The 24,224-nt window shown below is 38.7% G+C and overlaps 1 protein-coding gene across 3 annotated transcripts in view; it reads right to left on the reverse strand.

The window, feature by feature from the left end:
• The window catches only part of LOC126253478 (phospholipase D1), a 206,085-nt gene that overhangs the window by 142,390 nt on the left and 39,471 nt on the right, over nt 1-24,224 (reverse strand). For 2 of the 3 annotated variants that reach the window (XM_049954838.1, XM_049954837.1), the window contains 2 exons: nt 15,728-15,879; nt 10,511-10,708 (listed from right to left, as the gene is read on the reverse strand). In XM_049954838.1, the coding sequence (XP_049810795.1) occupies nt 10,511-10,708; nt 15,728-15,879 (350 nt within the window). The remainder of the gene's footprint in view (nt 1-10,510; nt 10,709-15,727; nt 15,880-24,224) is intronic. The other variant, XM_049954839.1, reaches the window with a different exon arrangement.

A 24,224-nucleotide genomic window follows, 5' to 3' on the forward strand; every position in this document is an offset into this window, starting at 1 on the left:
CAATAATTGTAAGAAGTTGAAAATAGTGTATATTCGACACTTCTGTTACAAATACCATTTTCCATTAAAGCTTCAAAACAAGTCTCATTTGAAATAATGTATTTTAAGCCCCCCCCCCCCCCCCCCGGCCAATGCGTAATATTTCCAACATTGGTTAACAATTACTACACAAATTGAGGCAAACTAGCTGGAAAAATCACATAGTGAATGAAGTTTTCACTTTGGCTTCTTATGTACCGTTGATTCAAGGCATGATAAACATGAAACATTGGACAACAGCAACTTAGTAACATAAGGTTCTTCCAGTATAAAATATCAATCATGTACTGCTTTAACTTCTACAAAATGATTTCAAATTTGATTTTCGTAAAAATTGCAAGAATAGATCACATTCAATTTGTGCTTAGAAAATCTGTTTTCCATAACTGATTCCAAATTAATTACAGTAGAACATAGCGCATTTTCAAGCATTCATAAAATCATGTTTGTTTTTCCATTGTACACTAAAATGACCGGCAAACTTGAGGGAATACACCACGACAACAAGCTATATTGCAACAACCTGTTCTTCGTGTTTCAGAGCACGTGGTTTTTATTTTTAAATTGAAAAGTAATATCTCACTATCTTGTGTTGGTAAATGGAGACATTGTCTCTACTGGTTCAAGAACAGGAGCCAGCAAGCCCATTGCCATAAGGTAGCTGAGCAATACCAGCCACAGGTGGGTTTCTTCATTCAGGTCCCCAAGCCTGAAATTTTGGTTCTTAATTTAAGTCCCAAAGCCTTGTAGTTGCACCTGTCTGTTTACAGAGCCATTTGCTAAGTACCTTATCTATGATTGTCAAATCTTTAGCAGTGTCTCATATACATGGCAAGCAAAAAGTAATATTAGTTTTGATTTTGAACTTCTCAATATTGCCGTATCCATTCTTTGAAATTTTTTGAACCACTTTCTGCTGTTCATCTTCTGGAAATTGATATCGTCAGCCAGATGGATACAATGAAGGAACAGAGAGAGAGTGGAAATGAGGTGTTCCACTGATACCCACAAGCATCCAGTCTTTTGAGGAATTAAAATGAAAGAGCCAGACCACAAGGACGCATAAATTTTATCAGCGCTTCACTTTGTTCCATTGATATGTCAATAATGTTGCAATGTTCAAAAGTTTAAAATCAAAATTGATATTACTTTTTGCTTGCTACCTATGAGAGATACTCTCACACATTTGAGAAATGTACAAATGGCTTTGTAAGCATACAGGTACCACCAGAAGGCTTTAGAAGTTAAATTAAGAAACCAAATTAGAGGCTCGGGAATCTGGATGAAGAACCCATGGCTGGTACTGCACTATTATTGTGCATTACCCATACGGCAATGCGGTTGCTGGTTCCTGTTCTTGAACTGGCAGCAACAATTTCTTACCAACACAATATAGTGAGATATGACTTGATAAAAATCACAAGATTGTTGCAATGTAGCCTGTTGCCATGGTATATTCCCTCAGATCTGTCTATCATTTTCCGGTTTTGTTAGACCAATTGCAAAATTGAATGTGATTTTCTGAATGCTTGAAAATGTGCTATTTCCAACTGTGATTAGTCTGAAATAAATACTGCAAAACAGCTTTTCTACAAGCAAACTGAATGTGACCTATTTTTTGTAATATTTACGAAAATCAAGTTTGAACTGATTTTGCAGAAACTTAGAAAGCAGTATGTGAACGATGTTTTATACTGCAAAACGTTATGTTACTAAGTCATTGCATATAAAGTTTTATGTTTATCATGAGTTCAATCAACAAGATATAAGAAACCAAAGTTAAAACTTTATTTGCAGCATGATTTTTCTGGATAGTTTGTTTTTACATCTATTTCTATGTGGTTACACTGTTATTCACAATCAAGTGTCTTGCAGAGGGTTCAGTGAACCACCTTCAAGCTGTCTCTACTGTTCCACTCTCGAATGATGCATGGAGGAAACGAGCATTTAAATTTTTCTGTGTGTGCCCTGATTTCTCTTATTTTATCGTGATAATCATTTCTCCCTATGTAGGCAGGTGCCAACAGAATGTTTTCACAATCGGAGGAGAAAACTGGTGATTGAAATTTTATGAGAAGATCCCGTCGCAACGAAAAACACCTCTGTTTTAATAATTGCCATTCCAATTAATGTATCATGCCTGTGTCACTATCTCCACTATTTCGCGATAATACAAAACGAGCTGCCCTTCTCTGAACTTTTTTGATGTCATCCATCAGTCCCACCTGATGCAGATCCCACACCGCACAGCAATAATTCCACAATAGTGTGGGCAAGTGTGTAAGTAATCTCTTTAGCAGATCTGTTGCACCTTCTAAGTGTTCTGCCAATGAATCACAGTCTTTGATTTGCTCTACCCACAACAATATCTATGTGACTGCTCCAATTTAGGTTACTTGTAATTGTAATCCCTAAGTATTTAGTTGAATTTGCAGCCTTCAAGATTTGTGTGACTTATCGCGTAATGGAAATTTAGCGGATTTCTTTTAGTACTCATGTGAATAACTTCACACTTTTCTTTATTCTTTCTTTATTCAGGGTCAATTGCCACTTTTTGCATCACACAGATATCTTTTTTGCACCACACAGATATTTCAATTTATGTAACGTCGTTAATCCACGTTGGAAATTTTGCCCATTGTTCTGATGGGAGGAGGGCTTAAAATATGTTATTTCAAACGTGACTGGTTTTAAAGCTTTAATAAAAAATGGTATTTACAACACAAGTGTCAAATATACACTATTTTCAACGTCTCACAAAAATCGTCATCTTTTCGATGACTTTGCACATTACCGAAAAAGAGGTGAATGAAATTTTGTATTCCACAATCTTGTGCTACCAAGCTATTGGTTATTAACTTTCATGTTCAGCATGCATTTACTCTATGAGATGTAAGAATCCAAAGATTACATTTTTTCCATGCCACGATTTTTGCGTCCAGTTTGGATTCAAATTATCTAACACTGTTAGTTTGTACTGGATAATCAGATATACTTTTTAGGAGGTTAAAAACATGGAGTTTTACAGAACACATTTTTTTGAAAAATCAGGTTGAAATTCATACACTTTGAACTTTTTACAAAATTCAACTTTGTACTTAGTTTATTCAGTATTGGAAAGTGGCACGTCAATGAATCTTTATATTTGAGAACCTTGTGTTGTTAAGTTACTACAAGCCAAGTTTAACGTTTTCCATACCTTTAGATCCTGAGATATAAGGAGCCAAACATAACAATTTTTTTGGACGATTGTGTCTAAAGTTTTCTGGCCGACCATGACTCTTAACTTTTTTTTTTCATTATTATTTTTAAGACAATGCTTACTGTTGTACAAGGTGGCCACATTTCATTTCTTTCAACAAAATATTGCCCAAGATATAACAGCCTGAATTCGCCAGATCTTCACGCTGCTTTGTGCAAAGTTGTGCATGGAGTCAAACAAGTGATTTTATCTTGGGCAGTATTGCTTCGACAAACATTAAACTTTACCAATGTTCATCGGGGACATATGCAAATGTTCACATACAATATCGGTGATGGTCGAGCAGGAAAATGTCCTGAAATCATGTGATTTGACATGGAAAAACACAAATTAGATATGCACTGAAGATAATGAGTGCTATAGCTACTTGCAAAGAAGAGTTAGAGAAATTGTAACTTGCCTTTATCTCCTATATTGCCCCCCCCCCCCCAGCCAAAATTGGGAGAATCATTTTAAAAAAGTCCAAGCCTTCTTTCAACCACTACAAAAAACTAAAGATATGCTTAGCCTGGTAAAGGACAAACTGCAACTGCAAATACCTGGCGTAGCACCCCTTGTCAGGGTGCTGCTGCCAGTATATTGAACAAAAACAGCACCGTATCTCACAACACTGCATGGAACACATCAGGTGAATACGTCTGGGATGTAAAGGACATATGTTCCAATTTGAGGAAACAAAAATGCTGTACCATACCAGAGGCTTTTGGAAGAGCATTATTAAAGAATTAATTGAGATAAGGCCTTACAGGAATCTCATTAACAGGGACGAATCTTATTAAAGTAGTGTAGTAGTAGTAGAAGCGGTTGGTGGGCGCACGACAGCAAGGTCTTCAGCGCCCGAATCTTATTAAAGGGACGATGGCTACCACCCGAGTCCAGCATGGAATCTTGCACTATCAGCTATACAGCAAGACCACACCCAGCAGTTGACACTTTGTGAGTCTGCACAAGACTGACTGTGCCTAGAGTCAAACAGTGGTCTGCGCGTCCCACCATGGGGCACCAACCCCCACACCATGGGGAAAGGCGGCCGTCACTTCAGAAAGTTCTAGTGGTTATGATAAAATACCAACATACTTAAAGCATGCTGTTCTTACTTTAGTAATATATTATTAAATTATTTGTACAAGCAGTCATTTATCAGTGGAACTTTTCCCAAATGGTTGAAATCTGTTGAAGTTAAGACTTTGTACAGAAAGGAAATAATGAAATATGGTCAAATTTCTGTCCAATTTCACTTCTGGCAGCATTCTGGAACTTTTTCTATAAAACTGATATATAAGTGGCTTCTTAACCATCTGACTACAAATAAAAATTGTCAAAGCCATGGTTTGGATATCTAGTGGGTTGCAGTACTGAGGAAGATATTTACACAAATAGCAAGAATGTAGTTAATTCATTAGACAATAAATTACTGGATACTGATATATTATGTGAACTGTCAAAGGTATTTGGCTGTGCAAATAATATCATTCAAGTAAATTAGAATATTACAGCATAACTGGAAAGACTGCAAAATGATTCAAATCTTATCCAACGGAAACAAAGGGTGTATGGAAAAGCATTTCTTAAACTACCAGGCATCATCCAGCTAAGAACTAACAGCAGGTTCCACCTCAAGGACCTAAAATTTTCTTGTGCATATCAATGACCTTTCATTAGCAACATTAGCAGCTGCCAAGTCTGTTTTGTTTGCAGATGATACAAATGTTGAAATAAAGAGAAAATCAAGTTTAGTTTTACAAAGACCAAATAGTGAAATTTTTATGGATATTAATATGAGGTCTGTTCAAAAAATTCTGGAACGTTCATAATTTTGCGCGAATGGTGTGTTGGAGTGAAATGTGGCTGGCATCCCTGCACACGCATATGTTTAATGTGTAACTGCCGGAAGTTTCATTTGTTGTATGTCTATTAATTATTGTTCAGTGCTGTATTGATTAGAGTGTTGTGCTGTACAGTTTGCAAATTCTGAGATGGCAGAGTCAGAGGAGCATTGCTTCAGCATTAAATTTTGTGTGAAACCCAAGAAAACCTTCACAGAACACACCAAATGATGCAGGAAGCCTATGGTGATGAGTGCTTAAGCCATAATCAGAGTTACAAAGGGTTCACACAGTTTAAAAATGGCTGGGCAGAAGATAAAGATAAGCCTCATTCAGGATGCCTTTCAACGTCTAGTAATGATGGTCATGTCAGGAACATCAATGAAATTATACATGCCAAATCTGAGATTGACTGTCTGAGAGATTGCAGAACAATGTAACATTTCAGTTGGAATCATATCATGAAATCCTGTCACAGTATCTTGGAATGCATCACGTTGCATCCAAATTCGTCCCACGAATCATGAATCCATGAGTCAAGGCCAGAAAGACTTTCGCCTAGCAATCTGCGAAGAGCTTTTGGATTGTGCAAATGAGAACGAGATGTTCCTTAAGAGAACCATAATTGGTGATGAGATGTGGATCTATGGTTTTGATGCTGAGACCAAGATTTAGTCTTCACTTTTGGTCAGGAAAGGTTCTTCAAGACCAAAAAAGGTCATCAGGTCAGGTCAAGTGTCAAAGCAATGCTGACAGTTTTTGTTGACTTTGAAGGATTAGTTCATAATGAATTCATAACGGTGGTACTATTGACACCTTCGAGATATGTGAGAAGGAAATGGTCTAGAATGTGATGAGACAATTAATGGCCCCTACATCTGATAACACACCCAACACATTCATCCCTGTTGGTGCGTGACTATTGCCCAAAAAGTGAAATCACTGGGCTGCCTCATCCTCCATACTCTCCAGACCCGGCCCCTGCTCTTTTTTTTTTTTTTTTTTTTTTTTTATTTCCAAAGCTGAAAACCTCATTGGAAGCATGAAGATTTGCAACAATAGATGTGATAAAAGAAAAATTACAGACAGTGCTTCAGGTGATCCAGTAAGAGGAGTACCAAGACTGCTTCCGGAAGTGGAAATGGCACTGGGAGCTGCATATCACTTGTGGAGGAGAGTAGTTTACAGGAAATCATGCACAATAAATAAAAGGGAAGTGTAGAAAAGTGATCAAAGTTCCAGAATACTTTGAGCAGACCTCATAAATGGTTTCCAGCCAATTATTTGTCATTAAACTTTGAAAAGACCCGCTATTTGTAGTGCAAAACTTTTAAGACATGACCCCAGTATACATGTAAAATATGTTGACAAGCAGACTGAAGACACTGAGAGCATTAAGTTCTTGGAATTACAACTTCATATCAAATTAAAGTGGGAGGAGCAAACCACATAAATGCTTAAGTGCCGAAACAAATCTTTAGGCAAAAACTCACACCTACCCATAGTTTTTTGAAGAGCCTGCTTGAGAAAGGTGAAATAGAAAGTGAATTAAAATGGTTTACATTAACTTTTTTCTTCACTTCCTTTGTTTCCTTACTACAAACCAGTTCATACCACCACATTTTATCATCTTCATCATCATCCTAATCATAACCATAAACATCATCATCATCAATCATCGTCATGGGGTATCATCTTCATCTTTATTTGTAAGCCCAATGCCATTTCTTCTTTTCTGGCACTCCTTCCATATTACATCTCATTCTGAATCAAGTGTAGCATTAGATATGCAGCAGTTTTTGAATCCTTTTACTACAGATTCACCCGAGAGTCTGTTTCTATTCTTCAGAAACACTTTCCTTCCCATTGCAAGTCTAAATTTTATATCCTCTCTACTTTGGCCATAAATGAGCAAGTGATTTACATGTCTCAAAGACTCTTTACCACTGTGTGTGTGAGAGAGAGAGAGGGAGAGGGAGAGAGAGAGAGAGAGAGAGAGAGAGAGAGAGAGAGAGAGAGAGAGAGATATTACCTTTGACTCATAATATACAGACTCTGTGTATATAATGTGAAACATTATGTGTACAACGGACTTACTTCTGATTGAGAATTGCGGAGAGTAGAATCACAATGGAATTGTAATTAGCGGCACTGTTGTAAGCTGCCATTTTGAATACCGAATATTATTTAATAAACTATGATAACATTTCATCTCATACAAGACGATGATATATCCTGAAATGTAGCTAGGAAGATAATTTATGGAAAAATATAATTTCATGACTAGAAAAGGTACGTTCAATTCTTTGGTTATTTTAACTTCTCCCTTGTCTGTGGCTTGGAACATTGTTTGGTGTGCCATAACTCATAGGGAACTTTGTATCCTGGGAAACCAGTAGAGCCTGCACAACAATGGTCTATGCTCTATTTTAAGAGATTAAATTCTGGCCTTTACCAAAACCGATACACAGCTTGGACACTGATTTCCAAGCTGCAGAGTGAGTACGTCATAGCACCCAAGATGGTTTCCCACTGGTGTACAATTGTGCCTCCGATTATTTTAAGAATTTTCAGAGTCAATGATTGCCAGACTTCTGCAGAGCCCCAGAGATTTTATTCCAGGAGCTGATATCGACAATGAGTGTCAGCCAGAGTATGATCATGAACTGTAACTACCAATCATTTTGTTCTATAGACTTGAGAATTAAAAATAGCAACAAAATTTCTACCTGGAAGTTTGGGAGATAACTGTGTAAAAATATTGGAAAAGTGAATTTGCTTGGCCAAAAGTTGCCATTCATGTAACTAGATATTATTCAATCATAATAATTTAACTTCAGATTTCATGGGGAGGGAAGTTAAAAGTTTAAGCATGATAGATATTTATGAAAAATCCACGGTACACGATACATTCCAATGGTTGGCAGCCTGACAATATATGTTGCCCATTCACAACTTCCTTTCTCAGTTCCATCCTAAAGCTCAATCAAGCTGGTGCCACTGTTATCCATCCTATCCTTCTGAATTCTTCAAATTAAATTTGTGTGTGACCTCAATTGCCAAAGCTTTATCTATAAATATAAGACAATCCCTATATTAAGCTATTACACAACATAGAAACGTTGACATCATCAAAAATAGTCCAATCTGTGAAAGTAAGATGACGTCATAATTCCTCATTATCAAATTTGTGGAAAAACCTTATCTTATAGTCCGAAAACAAATATTCTGTAACTTACCAAACGAAAGCGTTGGTACGTTGATAGAAACAGTAACAAACACAAACACACACACAAATTTTGAGCTTTCTAAGTTACAGAATCTTTGTTTTCAGATATATTTTTCCCACGTGGAATGTTTCCCTCTATTATATTCTTATATTATAGTCCAGTAGATATAGTATTAAATTCCTACGTCAAACTTCCCATAAATAATACATATCTCTTCTCATGGAATGAACTTCTTAGTTGGATTAACTGATGTGTATATTATTAATAATACACTACTGGCCATTAAAATTGCTTCACCACAAAGATGACATACTACAGATGCAAAATTTAACCGACAGGAAGAAGATGCTGTCATATGCAAATGATTAGCTTTTCAGAGCATTCACATAAGGTTGGCGCCGGTGGCGACACCTACAACGTGCTGACATCAGGAAAGTTTTCAACCTACTTCTCATACACAAACAGTAGTTGACCGGCGTTGCCTGGTGAAACGTTGTTGTGATGCCTCTTGTAAGGAGGAGAAATGCGTACCATCACGTTTCCGACTTTGATAAAGGTCGGATTGTAGCCTGTGGTTTATCATATCGCGACATTGATGCTCACATTGGTCGAGATCCAATGACTGTTAGCAGAAAATGGAATCGGTGGGTTCAGGAGGGTAATACGGAATGCCGTGCTGGATCCAAACGGCCTTGTATCACTAGCAGTCGAGATGACAGCCATCTTATCCGCAAGGCTGTAACGGATCGTGAAGCCACGTCTCGATCCCTGAGCCAACAGATGGGGACATTTGCAAGACAACAACCATCTGCACGAACAATTTGACAACGTTTGCAGCAGCATGGACTATCAGCTCGGAGACCATGGCTGCTGTTACCTTTGATGCTGCATCAAAGACAGGAGCGCCTGCGATGGTGAACTCAACGACGAACTTGGGTGTACGAATGGCAAAACGTCATTTTTTCGGATGAATCCAGGTTCTCTTTACAGCATCATGATGGTCGCATCCGCGTTTGGCGACATCGCGGTGAACGCACGTTGGAAGCGTGTATTCGTCATCGTCATACTGGCGTATCACCCGGCGTGATGGTATGGCGTGCCATTGGTTACACGTCTCAGTCACCTCTTGTTTGCACTGATGGCACTTTGAACAGTGGACGTTACATTTCAGATGTGTTACGACCCATGGCTCTACCCTTCATTTGATCCCTGTGAAACCCTACATTTCAGCAGGATAAGGCACGACCGCAAGTTTCAGGTCCTGTACGGGCCTTTCTGGATACAGAAAGTGTTCGACCACTGCCCTGGCCAGCACATTCTCCAGATCTCTTACCAATTGAAAATGCCTGGTCAATGGTGGCCGAACAACTGGCTCGTCACAGTATGCCAGTCACTACTCTTCATGAACTGTGGTATCGTGATGAAGCTGCAGGGGCAGCTGTACCTGTACATGCCATCCAAGCTCTGTTTGACTCAATGCCCAGGCGTATCAAGGCCGTTATTACGGCCAGAGGTGGTTGTTCTGGGTACTGATTTCTCAGGATCTATGCACCCAAGTTGTGTGAAAATGTAATCACATGTCAGCTCTAGTATAATATATTTGTCCAATGAATACCTGTTTATAATCTGCATTTCTTCTTGGTGTAGCAATTTTAATGGCCAGTAGTGTATAAAATAACGTTTTAGGTAAAATATGATTTTTGTACCTCTTCAGTGCAGTAAAGCGATCAGTTTTAACAAGTGCTGAAAACTTATTTTCTCTGTGAGACTACAATAGTGTAAGAATTACCATATGCACCTGAGTTTATTGTACCTTTACATGCTTTGTGGCATGTTTGCTATTACTTTTTAAATGAAAAGGTGTTTAACATTTTTCACTTATTCCACATCCATGAGTACAATTTCACTTCGGATCTGTGGAAGGGACATTAGCTTACCTCTTTTGTAAATATATATTATGTATTCTTGTTTTATGACAAGTTCTACATCCCTGAGGAACTCCTCACATTGACTCTATGGAACAAAAAGTACATCTAATCTAATCACCCATTCTTTAAGTGTTATGCTCTATCCTGAAATATGCATTACAGTCAAGTAATTGAGTAGGTAGATCTACATACTAAGCAAATTTTTATTAAATAGTCAAAATTAACCTTGACAAGTTGAATATATGCATTCCATGGTTGAGTCCCGTAGCATAAATACCAGATGAAACTTCAAAGCCAGAGTCAAAAAGCATCACACATTTCACACGGCCATCTTTAGGCCGTATGTAGCCTAGGTAGGTGTCTTTCACGAACAGCCAGCGTTGCCTCCATGATGCACAAATGTCACCACAGAAGAAGGAACATCTGTAATAATAATAATAATAATAATAATAATAATAATAATAATAAGGGCTGAAGGATTACAGTTTTCAGACAATAAGGCAAGGTTCCTTGACCCCTTCCAACCTAATTAAAGGCCAAGACAGTTATGGAAGAAACAAGTTCTTCCAGACAGAAGAATCATAATAGTAAAAGTGAGAAGGTCAAAACATAATGAACAGCAACTAGATCAGTTACAGTAAAATAAGGTGAGACCAATAAAAGGTAGGTAGAGCCAGGTGTGTGTCCTCCGGGGCTTACCATATAATAGAGGGTGCCACTTCCACAGCCATCCCATCCCTGAACCATTATAACAAAAGTGGCATAGATAGGAACAGACCACTACCTTTCAGAAAACATTAAAAATCTGTTTAACTGTTCTTTTGTTATCAGCTGGTATCAAGGTTAAGGAATCCTCAAGGTCTTGCCTTCATCAGAGTATTATCCCTAAACCTTTAAGTGCGACAGAAGAGTAAACACGGACAATCAAGGCAGCTGGCAGAGGAGGTAGAGTTGAGGGCCCACTGGGCTCTGCACGCAGTCGGAGACAGCCAACCTTTAACCACCCTGCCCTAGAAGTAGTTTTAAATATTATATCTCAGAACAAAAAACAAGTTTCTCATAGAAAATGAAGAACTAAATTAAACTATTTGTAAGTATTCAATATTGGAGGCAACAAATATGGAAGACCATACTTAGCATTGAGAGCCAGGAGGAGGGGACATTCTACCAGGATGTGAGCTACTCTCTGTAAGGCTCCACAATCACGTGGGGGTAGCTCATTATGTAAGGTAAAACTCTGGGTTAATCTGGTATGACCAGTGCAGAGGTGACACAGTAAGGTGGAATCTCCCTGGGAGCAATGGCAGGAGCAGCACTCTACAGCAGTAATCTCCTTGATAGCACAGCATTTATCTGATGAGGCAGTGACCCACCAGGTGGGGGATGTTCAATCTCCAAAAGAGGAGACATCTTGTTTGCACTCACAAATTTGCACCTGTGACCAACGAAGCAAATGTTGGGCAAGTAATTGGTTCTATAGCCAATGGTCGGCCAGTCTATTCCCTGAAATATCTACATGAATTGGTACCCAGAGACAACTGAGCGGCCAGTACAACCTAGGTCAGAGAAAAGATGATGGTGAATAGTAGATCCCTCAGAGTGCCAAGAGTAACATCATCAACAGCCTGGAGATTGATCACTGAATTACTAAAAATTAAAAAATGGTCGAGGAAGATCTATTTAATAAACAGTAGTGCTCTACTGTAAAAACACTGTATATTCCTGGCAGCAAATGTTATTTCTGACCAGTGCGAAATGTAAAAGTATATCCCATCCTATATGTGGTTTTATACAGTCATCATTGTAAATGAAGGTAGCACCCTCATGCTCCTAAAAGAACTGAGAGAAACAGATGCTGAATGGTCATGAGGGAGACAAACTTTAGGTTCCTGAAACTGATTGATCCTAATATGCAGCCTGAATACTAACCAGGGTGTGGGAGTATTGGGAAAAATAAGAAGTGTGTTCTGATGGGGTTATGAAGAGAGTCTGGCAGAGGGCATCAGGGCACCTTCCAAATGGCAATTCTACATGATAGTGTGTTTCAGAGGGTGAATGCCCCCTGTATGCAAAACCAATCTGATAAGATGGATGATGAGCAAATTGTTGGATGGTGATTGCATAACTGAACTCCAGAGATGGTACCATCATAACTGAAGAGGTATGATCCCTGCTTCAAAGACAGGAACTATGGAATTAGTCTGGAAGGCACCAGTGGCTAGTCTTACTCCTTGATATTGGACTGGGTCCAATAATTTCAAAGTCGAAGGTGCTACTGAGCCTTAAATCTGACAAGCACAGCCCAGTCGGAGCAAGATCAGGACCAGTGAATATGGAGTACAGTAGCACGATTCACACCCAAACTGAGTCATATGTACTCCAAAAATTGAGTCATATGTACTCCAAAAATTGAGTCATATGTACTCTGGGAAGACACATGCCTGAAATGCTGGCATTTAAAGCACTGAATTGGGAGTGGGAAGTACCGTTTCACATCACACTGGCAAATCATTATTTTGACATTTCCTGAAATTGGATCCCTCTTCAAAAGTCAGGATAAATGCTCCAGTGTCAATCCTGTTGTCTGGTGGGGCTCAACATACGTGATGCATGAAGTGTATCCCTAGCTTCTCCAAATGTTCATGTAGTAGTTCATCCATCTGCAGTGACATGTCATTGGAAAAAATTTAACCTGCACTATGTTTACATTCTTATGGGGTGTTATGGTGAAAGCTGCAGCACCAATTTGTTTCCAAGAGAGTAACACCCTGGACTGGGTACGAATTTTTCCATCTTAAGGTGGAACCACTTCGTAATTTACTACAGGAAGAGAGTTCGCCAAACACATTTACAATATTCTCCACAAAAAACATTGTTTTAGTAAAGAAGCCTCCCCCCCCCCCCCATATGTTCAAATGCAAACCAGGAACTGAGGAGAGAGAATGTCTGCAAGTTGCTAGACTTTGCTTTCCTCTCTCTGTGTGGCCAAGGAGGGAAAGTTTCTAAGGTTATAGCAATCTGCACTGAATTGTAGTTTGTCTGAAGAGACTGCCAGAGCCTTTTGGCTAGTGGCTGCTAACTTAGGTCTTTTCATCAAAGAATGGAAAATCCAGAATGGAATAATGACAATATTGTGAAAAGGATGGTTACTACTCACCATATAGCACAGATGCTGAGCTTCAGATAAACACAACAAAAAGACTGTCAAACAAAGATTTCGGCCAAACAATCCTTCATCAGAAGACACACACACACACACACACACACACACACACACACACACACACACACACGTGCAGACACAACTCGCACACACATGACCACAATCTCTGGCTGCCAAAACCAGACTCTGAAGTTTGGCCTTGGGATCACCACCATATGGTGAGCAGCAACTATTCTTTTCATAATTAGGTCTTTTTGCGACATCCGATACTTATGATGGTGCCACCTGTTCTAAACAAGTGTTCTTGCCAGGTTAAAGGCTACCTGCCTTGATGGCCAGTGCCCGGAGTCCTAGTGTTCTCAGACAGACAGGCACCTACTCCATGGCATGTGTAAGGTGACAGGCCGGCATCAATAGTGCAATCCCAGCGTGGTCAAGGAGCTATCCCCCAACAGGCAGTTGGAGTCCGCCTTGCATTCCCCCTTGCATCGACTGGTTACCATGGTAGAGACTGGGCAAGCTTCCTTGCATGGCCTACACTTCTATAAAAAAATTTGGTAAGATGCAGACCACACCCAGGTGTGGTGACCAAACATAACTTCATCAAAATATAAAATAATGGAACAAAGTGGAAGAACTATAATCTACCTGCTACAAACAAGCTAGATTATCAGCAGGTAATCTGTCCTAGAGAATATGTCTTGAGAAAAGATATAGCCAAAGAGTAAAACTGCAGCACAGGAAGGCAAGAAGTTATGCAATAGCTTGAGGAGGGTAAAGGGACTACTCAGTAGAATCAAGAATTTAACTGGAGAAAACAGAAAAACAGCAAGCAATGCTCACTATAATTGACAAACAATGTAGCAAATATTCAGAGGCATTTTGACATCAGTCTAAAAGTGAAGACACATATGGTACTATAATAAAACTGATTGGTCTGAAACAGTGTTGCAAGGCTATCTACCAATAATTCATAAAATAAAAGGGTCATCTGTGATAACTTTCATTACACTGGAAAGGAAGGTGCTAAGATGCTATTTTAAGCTCACAAAGAGTGCATATGGCAAGGAATGGCTGGCACAAATGGATAGTTGTCTCAAAAAGAACAACATAAGAAGTTCCTATCAGACCTTTAAAACCAAGCTTTCTGAATATGGAGTACTGACACAGAGATTTAAAGATGAATTAGAAAAATAAACGGAATAATAATGATAACTGTAAGACTTAGTTGTTATTTAACAAGTTTCTAAACTGCAATTAACACAAAAAGAACTTAATGAAGCAGTAAAATGAGGCATAAGGGCCAGATTCTATGCCACTACACAAAAATAAAACCATAGAACTTTTTTTTTTATCGCCGAAGAACAACTGGGTGACACAGATTCATGGCAAATATTTCAAGCTGGTATTTCTAATGTGGCAGAGTGTTTTTCAACAGCTACATAAATTATGGTACACTAAGAGGGTTTACAATGTACAATGGCTGGGAATTCTGTGTGTAAAAACAGGAGAATGGACTAGAATGACAAACAGAGGCATAACACTCCTGCCAGAAGTATTTTACACCCTCTTCAATGAACCATAGAGTGGCATAAAGGGCATCACAAGGAAAATTCATCAAATAAAGTTGGTTTCAAAAACAACTACCAGATTTCAAGCAGATTCTAAACTCAACAGAAAATCAGTAACAAAATAATTGAAAACACAGTATTTGTAGATTTCACCAAATAAGAACTTCAAGTCATGGAGAGACATACATTAAAAGATTAGAGGACAGTGGTGTACATAATGGATCACAAAACCTCACCCGGAGGATAGGATCCCATGAAGCAGAAGTAAGATTATCTTTATATTACAGTAATTCAGTAAGGAAATAGAGCATTATAAATAAGGTTTAGCTAAAGGTTATAAGTGAAAGAAGTGTAGGTAAGAGTGCTAGAAACAGGAAAGGAATGGAGCAAGCCTGGGACAGTTAAATTGTCTGCACATTCCCAGATGAAGTGGTAGTTGTGCAGATCATCATCAAATAATTAACAAAGTGAAGCAACATACTTAAATAAATGGCTAACATATAGTGTTTGGAAGAAGAGATTCACAATAAGCTACAGATGACTCTGCATCAGGTACACTTTACATGTGTGTCTGGTAGCGAAGTAATATCCCACATTCTGTCAATTTATCTGAGGTTTTGTAGCTCTCACCGTCTCAGTTAAGTCACTGGAAATGAAAAGGATAACAAGGACATTGAGGCAGCAAACAGGACAAGTAAGGTTACTTACCGAACACACACCGCGCATCTGCACACACCGAAGCAGTCACAGCCTGCACGGGCAAGCTGGGTGCTCCCCGTTCTCTTCAGCACCATTCCTTCCTTGCCCTTTAAGCCCAATTCCCTAACAAATGAGAGGTGACTCACTTCTAGGAAATACGCCTAAAATATAAGTGATTGAAACATGTAATGGAAAATGCAGCAATTAGTATTATTAATATACAGAAAAATCATACATGGTCCTGGCAGAAACAGTATAGAATGCTTGCCAGTCTTTGGCTTAAATTGCTGCACATACCAGAGGTAGTACACAGGAAACTTCAGTGGCAGTGGTGTGGCACTGCAATTCCTCCACTCATGGCAATGCATTGTAGCAGTTTATGAGCCACAGGTATCACACAAATAAGCCAGCATTTGCATGTCTTGACAGTGATTATTTTGAATGTACCATCTGTGGAGTTCATATCAGATATGCTTATGGTCTAGTAACCATAATTATGGAAGGGATACTGTCAGGTTTTCTTGTTCTTGGACTACAGAAAGATTCGGGGCACAGAAAGCTTTGGGAACTGCAGACTATGTGACAACTGTATCCACAAGAAATGCTGTTCTCATAATTTAATGATGACTTCGTACACAACTAAGCAAGACAGACCAAAACAGAATCTGCATGTGGATGTACCTCACAGTCATGGCATAGGAAGCTTATAGTTGATTCATCACCTCTCTCATATTCCGTACTTTTTTGCATTTGCAACAGCCCCTGTGTAGAATTTTGAGAGTTGGTATGTAACAGGGACATAAAAAGCCTGAAGAATGAGAAAGCCAAATGGAAAGAAGAGGAAGACTTTTGACTAAGTGACTATAGTGTGATTATGTCACCAGCAAATGATGTCATAGGTATTGGAATGATTTTGAGTAAAAAAAATTTAAGCTGTGAATGACTTAATATGTCTGGTATAGTAAAGAAAAAATCTTCAGCTGATTTATTCAACTGTGAAAATGAATCAATGCTAAAGGCCAATACTCAAATTAGAAATTTGTCTCTCAAATACAAAGTACCAAAATAAGAGAAAAAATTTATTACCAAACAAGATAATAATGTATACCGTATTTACTCGAATCTAAGCCGCACTTTTTTTCCTGTTTTTGTAATCCAAAAAACCGCCTGCGGCTTAGAATCGAATGCAAAGTAAGCGGAAGTTCTGAAAAATGTTGGTAGGTGCTGCCACAACTAACTTCTGCCATCGAATATATGTAGTGCTACACAGGCATGCTTTGCAGGCACAAAGATAAATACTGGCACCAAAACCTCTGCGTCAGTCAATAACTTAAAAAAAAAAAAAAAAAAAAAAAAAAAAAAAAAAAAAAAAAAAAAAAAAAGGGTGGAAGACGAGGTTTTTTCTCCGCCCCGAGTTTCGACCACTGCATTTTTGTACATTATCCAACGAAGTAAATACAAATTTCGTATTGTTCATCTTCGAATGTAGCAGCATTTCAATGTACTACAAAAATCCGACTGGCAAGACTGTTTGGGATGTTTGCCAATAGGGCCAACTCCTACGTTCTGAATTTTTTCCTACCTGTGAGAAGAGATGGTAGCTGACAGGAACTTTTATGAATTGTGAATCACATGCAGTATTCTCTTCACCATAAGAATAATACGAATATAAACATTTTGCCATGTATTCTTTCGTGTTTGCTGCCATCTCATTTAAATCCTGTCTGCCTAATAAACTACGAAACTAGAGTGAGACAACAGCAAACGCAGAAGAATATACATATCATGTCATGTTTATATTCGTATTATTCTTATGCCTAATAGTGATACAGTCAGAAATGAAGCACAGCAACTGACTAGATTTTTAAATCTAAGATGACTCTAATTTCTATGCAGAATGTAATGTACTAAAGAGGCATCTGCAAAGATTTTCAAACGGAGAAAAATTTTCGCAAAACTCTCGTTCAGAACATCTTCTATCATATGCAGTCTATTATTTGGTTCTTGTTGATCATTATCAAAGAAAGCAGCAGTGTAAGTAACAACAAATAGCAGTCTCTTGCCATTGTTTCGCTAATGAGACGATTCCTGTCGTTTTTTTTTTTTTATTGTAAGCGGCGGCAGCGCGCACAAAAGCAAATCATGCCGCGAGCAGTGACAGGCCATAAGCACTTATTATCAGAATGCGACAAACAATTCATGACACGGTACAGTAATGCATTTTCAGCTTAGAGTGACATAAACACCTATAACAAAGAGAACGGCACTAATCAGATCACAGAAAAACAAGCAATCTATTGAAACCAGACAAAGCACGTGAAAAAGGAAGGGTACCCGTATAAATACGGATGGAGCGTCTGACGTATAGCAATGGCTACCTGGTAAAGCTTAACTGTTAAGCTTACAACTCGAAAAACTGCTGTAGCTGTATCGACATTCATTCGACCTAAATTGTGTCTCATATTACAATGGACCAACATTGTTTCGATTTGGAGGTGCGGCCGAAGACTTTTCTCTTCCCTTGAATTTCAAGTCTCAAATTTCAGGTACGGCTTAGATTCGGGAATTTTTTTTTTCCTTTGATTTCGAGTCTCATTTTTCAGGTGCGGCTTAGATTCGAGTAAATACTGTACTAAGGAGACTACAGTCCCCAGACAGCCACTGAACACACTGCATACAACATTAGACTATACAACTGAGGATATACAACACCATAAACATGTTTGTCTGTTCAGTGCATCAATGGAGACAACTGAGTGAGTGTGTGTGAGGTGTGATTCGCAATGTCAGGCATTCTCTCAGAGAGGTTCCTCAGGAGACACAAACACCCAGGTACACAGTTACTGCGAAATACAAATGCCAGGGAAGCACTAAAACAAAACATTGGCTTCTTAATCCTAATAGAGTTAACTTACAGGGCCCACCAAAGTCAATAGCTTGCTGTTTGAATAAATTGTAAAATGCTCTTACAGCATTATATAAGAGATAATCAAAAAGTTTGCATTGCCGCAACATATGTGCAACTTAGCATGACTCCGATGTAAGTATATAAACACAGACATATAGGCACCGGATTAGGGTAGCATTCGAGTCTTTCTGACGTGCATGTGGTAAATGCAGAAACTATGGTGACATTACTACTAAATCTTTCCAACATCACCACTGTGCTGCTATTCCTTTGTTGGCTGCCAAAGGAGTAATACCGGTAGATGTCCATCAGAGAATGGAGAATATGAATAAGACAGTACGTGTGTCAGAAACCATCTTTGTGAGAAGGTGCACCAAGTGGTGCTGCTGCTCCTTCAGGATAATGCACACCCCATACTGAAGATGCCTGAACACGGAAGTTATGTCAACTCAAGTGGGAGACACTTGAGCACTTGTCCTGTAGTCCTGATCTCTTCCTATGCAATTATAACGTCTTCAGTACCTTTAAAAATGCCCTGAAAGTTCGACGATTCCTGTGGATGAGGATATGCAACAGGAAGATACGTACTTTTTTATGCAGCAGGAGACAGTGTTTTACCAAATGGATATCATCAACTTCGTGCCTTGATGGGATGATTTTGCCTGATCAACATACCGATTCTGACTGTGTGGTCTTTGAACAAGAACTTTTTGACTGCACCTTAGATAAATATTCCATTGTAGCACAGATTTAGGGGTCAGAAATATATGTAGAAAGGCAATAAGAGTCTGTTTTCTTGTGGTTGCTGCTGGTAGAAGCCACCGATCACAAGAACCACTGCACAATTTCATACACACATCGTGAACAATGACAACAGGTGAGAGCATAATGGAAATGGTCATTTAAATCTAGCGGCAAATGCTGCAAACAAAATGATGTTAATTATGAAGAGGCTCACTATTAAAACCTAATGTGCATTCCAAGAAGAGTCCAGCAACTTAATACTTCCTTCAGTTATGACAGAACTGGGGAATTTGAGCTTGTATGGAGGAATACATTGAAGAAGTGCTTCTGCAGCCACTATTAGTATCTTTTTGTTTATATATTCACACAATCAGTTATGAGACATTCAATTTCATTATCACTGCTGAACAATTATCACCCGATAGTAAGATTGAGTGTCTCAAAACTGATCATTTGGATAAATAACTAAACAGTCTTGACAGTGGATGTGAAAGGATTTATTCAATTTATTCTTAAACTACTTCAGCCCCAGATCTTCAGAAACATTAGCAACACGAACAAACCTTGCTTAACACTTACTGACTGCCTTCTTTGTTACATTTTATTTGTGGCTGGAACAGGAAGGGAGGAAAATTACAATGTACACTATACTACACATATGATGATGTGTTTGCCAAGTACAAACATAGAAAATGTCAACAGTGTGTGGAGTAACACAAGAGGTTGTATGGACTGATGAGTCACAGTGGAGGATGTGGCATCCTACAGGACATGTGCAAGTCTACTCATTTCCTAGTTTGTGCTCAGCTCATTAGCCTTGGTTGATGGCAAAATGAACACCAGTTTTGTAGAAATATGTTAGCAATTAGTATATTAACCACAATTTAGCAACAGTTTCTAATCTAACATTTTCTGTAGCAGAATATAATGCTCCAGTCCATGAAACAAGGGTTGCTGCATTGGTATCACAAGGTAATGGGTTAACAATGCTGGACTTGCCCAATCAAAGCATCCAAGCGAACTAAAATCAACATCTTTGGAATGACTGAACAACTAGGAACATGCAACATTAATTTGATCAAACTTGAATAACAACAAGTCAACGTACTTAAGAAAGAATACGAATGAAGTCTGCCTTTGGTGTATTAAAATTTAGTGGAAAGTGGAGCTGAAAATCTAACAATGCAATAGTAGCTGTAGACTAAAGAAGGAAAGTGAAAGGAGACTCATTGTGGAATATGAGCCACAAGAAAATGATTGAGGAGACATGCTTTTGGAATGTTGGAGTTATCTGTAGGCTAGGCACTGTTAAAAACCACAAGAAATTCTGTTGTTGGAGAAGAGATCAAGGGCCTGTTTCTCTCATGATCAGAGCTGAGAGCTGTGATGAGTCCAGCTTTCCTTGCATTTGTCCTAGTTTTTAGAGTGTCCTGGGAGGGAGGGGGGGCAGGGGGGAGGGAGGTGTTATACAACTGACTAACATACACCCAGACCTTTTTCTGTGCCTGGAGAAATTCTATTGATCTGAAGTAAACAGATTTTGAATTAAAAAAATGAGACCTCCTCTCATGCACATATTTTATGCACGACTTTAGTGACAACAATGAGAAGCTGCCAACAATCTACGAACACATGCACCGTGCCGCTGCCCTACCTGCCAGACAGTTGCGTAGAGGCAACTCAATGGTTTAACTCAACTCAATGTTTCACTCCACATGTCTGTGCCACAGACACAATATCTTGATACTGCAGCACAATAACTTAGGTAATTTTGTACCGTTTACTGTTTATTTTTATTTATATCTGTTGCCTATTTCTTTTAATTGTACGTGTGCTAGTAAACATGCTGTTAAATGCCCTAAAATTCCAGTCACAACAGACTATTTCTTATTTGTAGATGCAAAATGCCAAAACATAAATGCATATTTAACAATGATATTACGGAAAGAATAAACAGCTACTAACCATCCAGATGAGATGTTGCAGACAGACACAATGAAAAGACTTTTATACATTTAAGCTTTGGGCTAAAAGACCTTCCCCCAGAGCAGAAAACACACACATATTCACATAAACACAACTCGCTCACATATGACCATACACTGTGGCTGGACTGCAGACAGCTTAAATGTACAACAGTCTTTTTGTTTTGCCTGCCTGTGACTCAGTGTCTTGCCTATGTTGTGAGTAGCTATCTATCTTTTTCATAATAATGCTGTTATCCCACCCTGGACTCTCAAATGCATATTTAATAGTGGTTTGCAAAACAAATATCCAGTGTAAAAAGCAAGAAATCATGACTGGGAAGTAGACTGCACAATTTGTTTGCAAATAAGGATGGTTCCAACAGAAATTACCACTTAAGCAGAAAGAGGCATAAAGATAATTCAAAAACCAAGGTTAGTGGTTCAAACATCACAACATTCTGTGAAAAGGCTACACCTGGCTCAGATGAAAATCTGATTTGTGCAGCGAAAGGTATACTGGTTTACCACACAGTTTTCCACCACATGTCATTCAAGTCTTTGTATAGCTCTAAATCTTGAACTGATTAATATTTCCAGAGTCAAATACTACAAAGGAGATAGGATGCAATGGCACCCCATAGCTACAGCTACTGTGAAGAACATGTTAACAACCTAAAAGGTGAGCCATTCATAAGTATCTAAGGATGCTAGTAATTATGGAAGCACTACATTATTCCACACCATCATTCAGCACTCCACCAAAATAATGGCATCACATCAAAGCTCCTTGAAACCAAAAGTACTGAAAATTAGACATCTGATGAAATTACTGAGATTATTCTATAGTAACTGTGGAAACATGCTCTATGAAAGTATGTATGATTTTTCTGGTGACAACTGCAACACAGTCTTCACTGGAGGGGGTACAGCTGGGACACACGTCTTGTATAAGCTGAAAATAGAAGTAAATTCAAATATTACAGTATTGATGTAGTATGTTCTGCCTATATAGCTCATAACACTGCATCATGGATATGACATACTTCTTATCAACAGCACCTATGGTATTGAAAATAATAAACATTTTCTCAATTTATACAGTTTGCACAGAAGTACTCACAGAAACAAAATATAAACAGCTATTATTTCACTAAAAACATTATAGCTTCACCTCTTTCTCGCAATATAATGACTTACAATTACATAAGCCACTGAAAGATTATTTTGAAAGCTTAGACAGACCACCCATCATGATCAGAAATTTTTTTCTACGGCCCACTGTCTGAAAACACCCCCATGCCAACCTGCACAGATTTTGAAATTGTCAGTCATGTGAAACCTAACTCACACTCTTCCCACATGACATGCTGAAAACCACTGATCAAGGCAGTCAGATAGATGCAGTATTTATTGATACCTAAAAAGCATTTGACTTGATGCCACATCTTCACTTATTGCCAAAAATACAACTGTACAGACTATCAAGTGTAATTTGTGACTGGATTGAGGATTTTTTGGTAGGGAGCACACAGCAATTTGTCTCAGAGCGAGACTCATCGACAGACATAGAAGTTACTTCATGTGTACACCAGGAAGTGTGTTGCGTGCCTCGCTGTTCTGCTGTATATTAATGAACCTGCGGACAATATTACTAGTAACCTCAGACTTTTCACAGATAATGCATGTATCTACTATTAAGTCTATGATGGAAGCGGCACAAATATTCAGTCAGATCCTGATAAGATTTCAAATTGTCACACAGATTGGTAACTTCCTTTAAATGTTCAGATTTATAAAATTGTGCGCGTCACAAAATGAAATAATGTAGTATCCTAAGGCTACAGTACTAAAGAATTACAGTTGGGATTGGTAAACTCAAACAAATTCCTGTGTGACCACTGGTAAATACATGAAATGGAACAATCACAAAGGTGCAGTCATGAGTAAAGCAGGTAGGAGACTTTGGTTTATTGGTCGAACAGTAGGGGACAACGATGACTAAGAAAGCTTTGTCTCCTTGTGGTGCTCAATGAAGCACTACAATACACTGTCTAATCGAAAGGACCCACACACGTCAATGCGATGCTGAATTGACCAATAGATACTGTGAGAGGCGAAACCATCAGTATAAAAGAAGACTGGGAGTATCGTGTCGTCAGTAGAGAAGCAGTAACAGCAGAATGGGTCAGTCAGGAGAGCTCAGTTACTTTCAATGTGGAATAGTAATTGGATGTGATATGAGTAATAAATCCATTAGAGATATGTCAACATTATAAAACTGTCAAAGTTAACTTGGTGATGAGGTTCTGAAGTGAAAACAAAAAGGAACACCCGCACATAGGCCAAGACCAGAAAGACCTCATGTTCTGATGGACAGGGACCATCAAACATTGGGTAGGGCAGCTGTAGAAAAATCACACAAAATTGACAAAAGGAATCACCTTTGGTTGGTAAGTGCTACCAGCAGTCAAGGTAGCGCAGTGATTGTGCATAGGAAGTTAAAAAGGATTAGGTACAACGGTCAAGCAGCTCCTCATAAGCCACACATTTCTACAGTCAGTGCAGAATCGTGGTTGAGGTGATGCAAAAAGTGACATCACTGGACACTGGATGACTGGAAACAAAGTGATTTTGAGTGATGAATCATGTCATACCCTATGGTGAACTGATGGAAGGGTTTACGGTTGCCCAGACAACATTACCTGCCATTGTGTGCATTGCCAATAGTGAAGCACAGAGGAGGTGGTGTTACACTATGGGGCTGCTGTTCATTTTTAGTCTGTGGTCCTCTTATTGTACTTAAGAAAATGCTGTAATGCATACAGCAGAGGAAGAGTTTGGAGACTACGACAGTCTGTATTAGTATGACAGTGCAGTATAAAGCAGC

Source organism: Schistocerca nitens, chromosome 4 (genome assembly GCF_023898315.1).
Source record: "Schistocerca nitens isolate TAMUIC-IGC-003100 chromosome 4, iqSchNite1.1, whole genome shotgun sequence".
Classification (NCBI taxonomy): domain Eukaryota; kingdom Metazoa; phylum Arthropoda; class Insecta; order Orthoptera; family Acrididae; genus Schistocerca; species Schistocerca nitens.